The 10,484-nt window shown below is 41.9% G+C and overlaps 1 protein-coding gene and 1 long non-coding RNA gene across 2 annotated transcripts; one reads left to right on the top strand and one right to left on the bottom strand.

Annotated features, from left to right (window-relative positions):
* Positions 1-1,918: 1,918 nt before the first annotated feature.
* sp9 (sp9 transcription factor) lies at positions 1,919-4,487 on the bottom strand. The gene is made up of 2 exons (XM_056241889.1): positions 4,348-4,487; positions 1,919-3,769 (listed from the first exon to the last, which is right to left on the bottom strand). The coding sequence occupies exons 1-2, from the start codon at positions 4,366-4,368 to the stop codon at positions 2,471-2,473; spliced, it is 1,320 nt and encodes a 439-aa protein (XP_056097864.1). The 5' UTR covers positions 4,369-4,487; the 3' UTR covers positions 1,919-2,470.
* Positions 4,488-4,567: 80 nt separating this feature from the next.
* On the top strand, positions 4,568-10,082 carry LOC130076699 (uncharacterized). The gene is made up of 3 exons (XR_008805681.1): positions 4,568-4,752; positions 5,098-5,168; positions 9,958-10,082. It is a non-coding gene; the product is annotated as an uncharacterized LOC130076699 (long non-coding RNA).
* Positions 10,083-10,484: the final 402 nt, after the last annotated feature.

Consider the following 10,484-nt stretch of genomic DNA (forward strand, 5'->3'; position numbering starts at 1 on the left):
AATATATTGGTAATATGACAAAACTGGCAATGAAAATGTCAGAGCGCATGGTTTATACACGTAAGACCAACATGATTTTTTAAATGGCAGAAATATGAGTGTTTCTCTCAACATCACATTAATCGAGCAGATAAAATAACAAACCCTCACTTCATCAAGGCTGGCCATGTGGTAACAAAAAGTCGATTCAATTGCAATTCAATTATTTTGGGTTAGGTTAAAGGAATTTAAACACTGACTATACTTTAGTTGCGTCTTACTGGAAAACATATTAATAACCCGAATGTGACAGTAAAACATTAGCATTGGTATCTATATAATTATTTATAACCATAATCGTTTAATTTGTAAACATGATCTGAGCTTGATGGACATTTTCTGACCAAAAGGGAGATGAAAGAGAAGCACCGCTCCGGCAGCGCGGGAAAATCACATCGTCACGGCTGAGTTTCCCGCGCTGCGGCCGGAGCGGCGCTTCGCTTTGATCACTCTTTTATTACCGCGCGCAAACAAAGCTGACTTTTGCCTCGCGCACAGTCAGAGGGCATTCCAGAAAAACGCGAACAAAAGGCCGTGAGTGACAGCGCTACTGTCCGCAGCCCCAGGCGCATCATTCGCCTCCAAAAGACTGAAAAGCACTTAGATCTTGTCCATGTATAAGCTCCCGTTTGTAAACCTTAATAGAACCATATAATTGTAAAGCGTGCTCGTGAATGCCTTCACGCCCAAATAGCGCTCATTTCCGTAACACAAATTTTGAATTGTGTGCAATAAAATCGTTGCATCCTACATTAACTTTTAAAAGACTGAGAAAGACTATTGGGAGAAAACATTGCCTATTTACGGAAATTGCGTTTGGGTGTTTTTGTCTATTTTTAAAGCCTGGATAGCTATTTGACCACTACATTTTACAGTTTAATGATTTATAAACTATGCATATTTTTTATTCGTTATTTGCAAAATGGTATCCGGTTTTCACGAGGTCGTTAAATGATAATGGACCATTTTCTATTTGTGTGTGGTTTTTTTTTTTCCTGAAAAGGCTGCGGCCACCAGCACACAAAAGGAAATGAAAATAATTTTAGTCTATTGCCTTCTGGTCAATTTACCTTGTAGCACAGAAAGCTAACGAGTTCCCAGGCAGGGCTCGAGCTGTAATTATTCCGCCGGGTTTTGTGGGATCGGACGCTGCACTGGATAAACACAAAGAAGTCGGAGAGCATCCTTGAACCTTTTCAGTACAGGGCCACTGATATTCAAATAACAGCCAGGGACCATTTGACTGCGAGAGCATTTTAAATTCAGCATTTGCATAAGGCCTCTCCCAATTTCCCTCTTTCAAAAGTGGCACCCAGAAAAGGCAAGAAAAAAGAAAGGAAGAAAAAAAAACTGTTCCCATAACACCAAATCAAGAGTAGCGTTTTATAAAAGCTAAACGATGCTTTATGCCTTCAGCCCTCTCTTCGATGGACATTTTCCGTTTGACATGCAAATTTAAGCAGTTAATTTGAGCAATTCAAATAAATATTCAGAGGCCCTTTGTCACTGAATCCCCTCGGAAACTGTGCGATAAAGAGCTGCTGAACAAATGATGTCTCGGAGAGTAATTAGATATTTGATAAGACACGAATCCCTAATCGCCAATACAAGACACATGGGGCTGCGATGTGCTCCAAGTCATAATTAATACTATTTAACAAGATATTCATTTGGACAAAAATGCCTTTCTGGGGAATGAACTATTGATTTATCCCAATGGGACAAAAAAACGAGTCTACATTAGCCTACCGATATTTATTTTCCTCCCCCCAAAAAATGTAAGTATATATTCGTAATAATTAAGCGTATTCTGCACGGTTTCAATTTAGACTATAGCGAAGCCACATTTGGATTCAAATAATTTTGATGAAAACATTTGCATCAGACAACCCAAGCTTTAGATTTTAAATCCCTTTAATTACAAAATGAAAGCCTTATAAGCGTGACTTTATACAATTAAACATTTATATATTTTGAGCAAGGTAAAGGAAAGGTTAAATGAATTTTAAATAGCTGTGTAACATACATACTTGACATCCACAAAGTGCGTCGAAAGGAAAGAAAAAAATCCCTGAATTTCAGGATCCACCACAAAACAATCATAACATTTACAGGAAAAAAAAAAGTAACATGTTATTTTTTGTGGATATATGTACACATTTAGCTCAACCGGCAGCCGTGGTTATTTAGTTCCCTCTTTTTGCCCAACACTGATTCCACAACAAATGTCCACCGTTAAAACACTGAGCCTTGAAGACTTCATCGTCCTGAAAGCTGAAGCGTTCGTCTGTGCGCAGCAGAAACAGCCAGTGTTCATTTGCTCTTTCCAATGCAAGTCTCGCTCGTTTTTCTAAGAAATGGAGAGTTTGTCGCATACTCCAGTCCAGACCCGTTTCCTTTTCTCGAGGAAAATGCGTTTAGTAAGTCGCGCTCAGGACTCGTGGTGCGGAGACTGGTCTTTGACCGTGACCCGCGGGTTTACCCCGTCTAAAATCAGTTCTGGAGACTCAGACCTGGGGGTCTCCAGGTTGCTGGTGTCGGTGTCGCTGTCGCTGCCCTTTTTGCCTCCGCCTCCAGCGGTGTGTGTTTTGATGTGTTTGCTCAAGTGGTCGCTCCTCATGAAGCGCTTGTTGCACACCGGGCACGCAAACCGCTTCTCCCCCGTGTGAGTGCGCAGGTGCCTCTGGAGCTCGTCGGACCTGGTGAACCGTTTCCCACAAAAGAGCCAGTTGCACACAAATGGCCTCTCGCCAGTGTGCCACCTCAGATGCGCTTTGAGGTGAGACGTTTTCCCGTAGACTTTCCCGCAGCCCGGGATGTGACAGCTATGGAGTCCTTTCCTCCGTAGGCTGGCGCCCGCAGGCCCGAGCCGCTCCGCCTCCTGGCAGTTCGGGCAGTCGCATGTGGCCCGTCCGGAGTATCTCCGTGAGGACCGGGACGAGGTCCCTATCCCCGAGCTGGCGCCCGATATCATAGCGTTAGTGGCCGACGCGTCCGTGTAAGTGGGTATCACAGTTTTGAACCCTTCCTGGGTCAACAGGTGTTGGCTGGTCGACAGGAGGTGGGACGCGGTGGGGCTGATGCCAGTGGAGCTGAACGCGGAGTGCGTGAGGCTCGAGAAGTCCGGATTGTAGCCGCTTAGTTGGGAGTGGATAGCTTGTGGGGTTCCGGAGTGAAGCGAACTTTGCAAAGTGCCGGCCGGGTTTTGAACCTCGAGCCACGAGCCCGGGTTCGTGTGCACGTCCCACCACGTGGACGCGCCGTTGGCCACCTCGCCCGAGATGGTGGAGTGAAACCCGGACTTGTACCACGATTCATAAGGGTGCGCCATGCCGACCCGCGGATAAAGAGTCTCTGCTGAGGAGTGAACTTTGGAAATGAAGGCGGACTGTCCCGAGTCCTGCGAGGAAACGCTCGCCGTGTTGGAGAACAAGCTGCTGTATTCTGCGGAGAAGGCGGAGGAGGTTGGCGAGGTCGAGGCCAGGCAGAAAGCGCTGTTGCCCGTGCCGGTGCTGCTCGTTAGTCCGGAGCTGCTTCGGCTTGTGGCGACGGTGAATCCGGGCAGGCTGGAGCCCAAGTTGCAGCTCGACGAGGATCTTTTCCAGGGATGAAATCCGCCTTTGGAAAACGCGCTGGAGTCGGGGAGAGTCGTGAGGGGACTGGTGTTGCCAATTTTGTTGCAGGTTGCAGCCAGCATCGCTAAAGGGGTAGTTCCAAACCTCGGCTCTTCCTGTTTGGATGAAAAGTTGATGTTCTTTACTAGACTATAAAACATAGTTGAAAAGCAAACAAGTCTAAACCATTTGCCAGATAGCCTACAACCAAAACACGAAAATTAGCTGATGCACTTGTGAATATTTCCTACAAGTTTTCAAATAAGTTGTCATGTTTTAAAAAGGTCGTTAACAAAGAATCTCACGTTTAAATTATTGCAGTATTGTTATTTTTATTTTAAAAATAAGCAATGCACTCTTACAAATTTCACTGTTAGCCTATTATTATTCCCCCCCCCCTGAATTAATTCTTTCGCTGAACAGGGTTTTCGAGTTTGCAACTGTTTCATTTTCGCCTCTTCAAATCAGCGCATTGGTTTTCAGATTTCTTTAAAGCACTAGTACTAGTAAATTTAGACAATTAAAAAAAAAATTTAAAAAGGTTCTCTTTAGGCATCATTGTTGTTTTTTTAGAATGTGAATAAAAGTCATTGAAAAGTTTAAAGGCAAGCAAGCAACAATGAAATGTCAATACCAACGGTGAAACTAACAACAAAAATGCATCGAATTAAAATACATGTCAATGTTTACTTACCCCAAGTATAGACGTAGCCATATCCAGGGCCTTTCCTAGACAGCTAGTTGAAGAGAACAATGAGTGAGTGTTCCAGTGTGACTGAGGGACAGCGCGCTGAAGCTTTACTCTCTCTACTCGAGTTGTATAGTGAGCGCGTGCTTTGAAGTACAGCTGGCTGCGATACTCAGCCAATCTTAGCGCGCGACGACTCGCGTCCGACCAATGAGCGACGCCACCATGACAGAAATACTAAAGCTGCACGTCAATCAATGACTGGGGTACTGGTCCCACTGTCAAGCAATAAGCCATCAGCTATTTTTCATCATTTTATATATATATATATAACTATGGCCATCAAGGCGTAGTATCTGCACAGACTTTAGCGCTCAGCTCATATTGGTATTTAATAGGCATCCTCCGATGGTAAGCGTCTCATCTTGATTTTATGCATGATATCTGTTTCGTGTGTTGATGTGCAAACGGATATCCTTAAAATTCACACGTGTAACCGTTCGCAGCTTCCATGTGTGATTTTAGTGATGTGTTTATTTTGTAGGTCGTTTTATTGTGATTTGATGTACGGATGACGATATTTCTGGTTAGCGTTATTATACAGTGACATTACGCTGCATGTTTTGAGTGGATGCGAAGTCATAAGTAGGATATTATGCAATGTCAGTGTCAGTTTATTTTTTTATTTAACAATTGCTGGAAACTTAGGCTATTGGTGAATAAAAATATTAAAAATATTTCGAACTTTCTTATTAGAACAAGTCACTGAAATGCAAGAATACATCTTAGATGAAGAGGACGGAGGTGCACCACTGATCTCACAACAGGTGTGTTTTATTGAGTGTGTGTGTGTGTGTGTGTGAGAGAGAGAGAGAGAGGGGGGGGGGGGGGGGGGGGGGTGGATATGGGGGCGCAGGTTAGAGTTTGGGGTGTTAATGCGCGTGTGCGCGCGCTCACCCTCGCGCTTCCTTTAAATACCTTCAGCGAGCACATGACTCAAAAATCCTTAAAAAGTGGACTCATTTTTTTAAATTACATTTTTTTTATTTATTTCAAATAGAAATGCTCAATTCAACATTCGAGCGCTAAATGACAGCCTAAATAGCCTAAAACTTTTTACAAAAAAACTCAGATAATCAAATAAAGAATTCTAATATTTGTATTTTACCCCCCCCTCAAATTTCTTTTTTTAATATATAAATATCAATGCATTATAGCAGCGTGTTGCGCTGCTTGTTAAAACATTTAAGGGTAATGACATAATGTAACAATGGCCTGCTTTGGAGTGAATCGCCTCCTTTTAAAAGTTAAAGCAATATTCTTGAGAATGGCCCCGCCGAAACGCTGTGCATTACAGTATTCAAAATGACCAAATAATGCTCCATTATAGCGGCTGAACGCTGCCAGTCAGGCTGGATGCAATTTACTCCAAAGCGCTTCGCTTTAAATTCCCTCCTATGGAGAGAGCTAGGGAATATAAAACAATTTATTCAAATCCAAGTGGTGGAGTCTCGAAAATCGCTTGATTTCCGCAATCACTGCAAATTGACGGAGGAACAATTAACACTATTAAACGTCTGTTCAGCATAAACAAATTGGCCTGAGGCGCAGAGAGAGGTTTAGGTTACAGATTTAGATGTGTATGTATGTAATGAAAATGAAATAAAATTGCTGCGTCGAAGCTTTACACTGATGTACATTTCTTTACAGTTCGGGCGAAATGTGCGCAATATGAGACGCGGATGAAAACAGATAATTACTACTCGCAATTAATATATATTCACTTTGAGCAGTTTCTATTAATTGAGGATTGATTACCCCTGACAGCTGTTAAATAGGCAAAGAGTATAAAGACGCATTTTATAATGAAGAGAGAACGGAAATAAACATCAATATTTAAAATTAAAATAGCTTTTTTGTTATTTGCTGAACCCACATTTATTTTTTAGAAGAAGAAAAAAAATTATGTAAGTTAAACCACTCTACCCTAATGCATGATATCATAAAGCTATATTTTTAATTCTGATCACCATAACCGGACCTATTTGAATTAAAAAACACAGTCCGGCTTGTGCCTGGCGACCACTTTTCTGTGGTAATTAGGAGCCTATTACAAGTCATTAGATTGATCAATGTACCTTAAACAATGTGAGTGATTTATTTGGTAAGAACAAAACGCCGTGCATCTATTGTCTTGAGCCTGAGTGACGATATGCATCCATCAAAGCGTTAAACAACACAAGATGAATGATTAATCCGGACCTATTCATTAGAAGGGTCTGGGCCGCTCCAAAACCACTGTATTGGTACACACACACACACACACACAGAGAGAGAGAGAGAGAGAGGGCTTTTCACAGGAGAGAATTTTTGTCGGTTGCCGCTGGGATTAATTTGTCCCCACCCTTAAGAGGAAAAGCGCATTTGTGGATAATTAACTAATCTGGCTCATTTTAAACCCCTCTCTACTACAGGTCCTTCACTTGATCACCCCAAACAGGCTGGTTTCCCCCCCTCGAACAATTCAAAGAGAGTCAAAACAAATATTAACTCACATCTCAGTTGCTTTTTGCAAATAGTGTCACTGCTCGAGGCACCTTGCAGGTCGGTTTCGTGATTAAATCGGCTATCTGTAGAACACCATGTCCTGCGTTTCACTTCATGATTTTGACAGTCAAACACACGCTTGTTGTGTCCGTTGACAGGCTCAAGCATGTTCAATGAGCTCACCGTGGTTATAAGGAATACGTCTTTATCTAATGCGCGCGCAACAGCAGCATAACTGTGTTATTTTTTAATAAACCCGTAAGGGCACGGGGGTTTTTGTGATTGGTGGCGCAAAACAAAGCGTAGTGAGGAGATAATTATTTATGCTTTTCATAAAGCACAACAGTTTCTCCTCAATTATTATTATTTTATTTTTTTTTTAGAAACACGGAAGACAGATGGAATTAGGCTATATAGTGGGGTTTTTGCAAATGTATTCATATAATTCTCTATAATAAATTGGCTAATTCATATAACACATAAATGCCTTTATATTGCTATTGGATATGTGTAAAACAATGGATATTGTTTTTAGGCTGACGTGGAAGCGCAGGTCGCCGCGTAATGTGGGAACATTCAGTTACAAGTAAACCTGCAATTCGCCTGAAAGTCAAATTTCACGACATGACAGCTATTAATATAGAGTTGCTGAAACTGCGCAATTAAACCAATAAAAAAAAGTCGCGAATTAAACACGTGTCAAATCGTTCATAACAGCAGAGCTTCAGTTGAAGTCCAGTGTCAGGTGCATTTTAGGGGCCCGCAGTTATCAGATCTCTCTCTCTCTCTCTCTCTCTCTCTCTCTCTCTCTCTCTCTCTCTCTCTCTCTCTCTACATCATCCAGCGTTATTTCATCTTAGAAACAGGAGGAATACATCATTAGGGTTACAGCCTTTTGTGACCGTTTCAGTGTCCAAACATGCCGATCTTCTCCGTGCACATTATGATTTCATTATTCCTAGTGTTTTTGCTCGTATAGACCAGGCCCTGTGGTGGATCAGTCTGGCGAGCAGGTCATGGCGAGTGATGTCGTGTTTGTGCTTAAGTGGCCGGTGAATGTTATCTGCTATTCTCCGCGTGCCCGATGCTCGTGTCACAATAGAGCAACAGTGACACTGCGCACATTAATGCATGACTACTTCTAAATTTGCATGTGTATGTCATGTGTTTGTCTCTCTCTCTCTCTCTCTCTCTCTCTCTCTCTCTCTCTCTCTCTCTCTCTCTCTCTCTCTCTCTCTCTCTCTCTCTCTCTCTCTCTCTCTCTCTCTCTCTCTCTCTCTCTCTCTCTCTTTATCTAGGCGTTTGTTAACGTTTCCTATTGTTCCGTCTTGGAATATTTAAAATCATCATGCAATTTTCTCCACGTGATTTTATTTCAGTATTTATAAATTCGATTGCATTATCATTATTTCATACTATTATTTTTTATATGTATTGTTTGATTCTTAAAAAAAAATTATAGGCCTAATTTAATTAATTTTTGGTATAGCCTATTCAAGTGTTAGCTATACCTTTATTTTTATTACAGGAAAAGAAAACACACATGGTTATTCTTTAAGCCTCCATAAGCATGTTTAGGTCGTGTTCCCCGTGTTTCTCAGACGCAAATGTGTGTGTCATTGCAGTTGCGATCGCGAGACTCGTTCCCTGTCATGTCTGTGGCGCGCGCAGGATCCAGCTCAGATAAACACTCGCGCCAACAGGTGCTTAGTGAAAAATCCCTCGATTCACGTCGATCCACGGCTCAAACTCTACACGACGAGGCTCTCGTGTGTAATTTGTGGCTCAGAGGGATGGTGTGTGTGTGTGTGAAGAAGCTCTGGTCCACCACTGCTCATCTCTGCTGTGACCGTGTGACTGACGGCTCTGTCCAATTGCGTTTGGACTCGTCGGAGATCTCATGATGCGCGCGACTAATCACACCAATAGAAAGAAAGAAGCTGATTATATTAAATAGATTTAATGTAGCTGTTTACAAAAAACGGTATTAACATAACTACATGGCTCTATCATGATTGTGATAGGCTACTATAAAGCCGGTACAATTAAAATACCATGCATGAAGATGGCAGTGAAACATGTATCTATCTATCTATCTATCTATCTATCTATCTATCTATCTATCTAGGCAAAATATACATACATAACATACTTTATATATCAAGAGTCAAATTAAGTACTGGGTGTGTTTGTGTGTCCTGGTAAACTCTACATAAGGGACAAAATGGCAATATTTCGGATATATCCGAAATCCTTGTGGGACATTTTTTGGTCCCCGTGAGGAAAACAGCTTATAAATCAGATCAAGTGATGTTTTGTGAAAATGTAAAAATGCAGAAAGTTTTGTGTGATGAGTTGGTTTAGGGGTCGGTTAGTGTAAGGAGAGAGAACATACAGATTGTACAGTATAAAAATCATTATGTCTATGGAAAGTCCCCTTAAAACATGAAAACAATGCGTGTGTGTGTGTATACACTGACAGACTGTATGTTGTAATGACAGAGAACATGGCTATCAGAAATAATTTCATCTTGAGCAAGTCCAAGCAGATTTGATGGCCCTTCCAGTGTTTTATTCAGCTGTTTACAGAGAGGTTCCTTCTGTACTTTAGAGGTCACTCTTGAAGTGCCCTTGAATTATATTCTGCCGCCAGATTGGGTGCGTTGTTCTGGCCAGCGAAAGACCTCGCTCGATCCCTGTGTCATCAATCTAGAGCAATTTCAGCCCTATTGGTTCTTGAGTCGTTGTCATTCCCAGCAGCAGGTGAGGTGAGGCACTGGTCCCAGAGCGAAGGACTCTTCATCCCACTCAACATGGGGCCGCAGAAACTATTTACCCCCGAATCCCAAATCCAACAGATCTATTATGGGATTAAAGGCCTTGTTATTAGGCTTTGTGTTGGAATAATAGCGGAGTATCTTTTAAATTCAGATCATCCAATATATATGATTTTTCCTTTGGAAATGAGACGATGTGAGCGTGTTCTTTAATGTTTAGACGGGTCTGATCGAGTCATGACCGTCATGTCAGTGTGTGTGTGCGTGTGTGTGTGTGTGTGTCTATTTTCAGGAAGTCAGCTCGACAAAACCGCACGCGGCATCTCAAGGCTTCCTCTTCCGCATCACTGAGCCAGATAAAAACACTGAATTCAGGCACCGCCGACGCTGCCGTTTGCCCTCGCAACACACACACACACACACACACACACACACACACACACACACACACACACACACACACACACACACACACACACACACACACACACACACACACACACACACCTGCCAGGTATGGGGTTCGTCTGTCTCACACTGTGTGTCTGTCTGTCTGTATCTGCTGAAAGCTTTCTTTCAGCACCAGACATAGTCAATTAAGGTGCAAGAATGAATATATATATATATATATATACTAGTGCTGTCAAATCGATTAATTGCGATTTATCGCATCTAACATAAAAGATATGATGTGTGTGTGTACACATATTTTATGTATATATTTATACACACGCACACATATATATTACACACATATATTATAGAAACACAAACTTTTATGTTAGATTAATCGTGACAAGAAAAACAAGAAAAGAATAG

Source organism: Rhinichthys klamathensis, unplaced genomic scaffold (genome assembly GCF_029890125.1).
Source record: "Rhinichthys klamathensis goyatoka isolate OS25496 unplaced genomic scaffold, OSU_Roscu_1.1 h1tg000680l_1, whole genome shotgun sequence".
NCBI classification, from domain to species: domain Eukaryota; kingdom Metazoa; phylum Chordata; class Actinopteri; order Cypriniformes; family Leuciscidae; genus Rhinichthys; species Rhinichthys klamathensis.

Coding starts and splice junctions, on each gene's coding strand:
- sp9 (XM_056241889.1), bottom strand. CDS start 4,368: ATGGCTACGTCTATACTTGGG. Junction 3,770..4,347: donor TGGCTACGTCTATACTTGGG/GTAAGTAAACAT, acceptor TCATCCAAACAG/GAAGAGCCGAGGTTTGGAAC.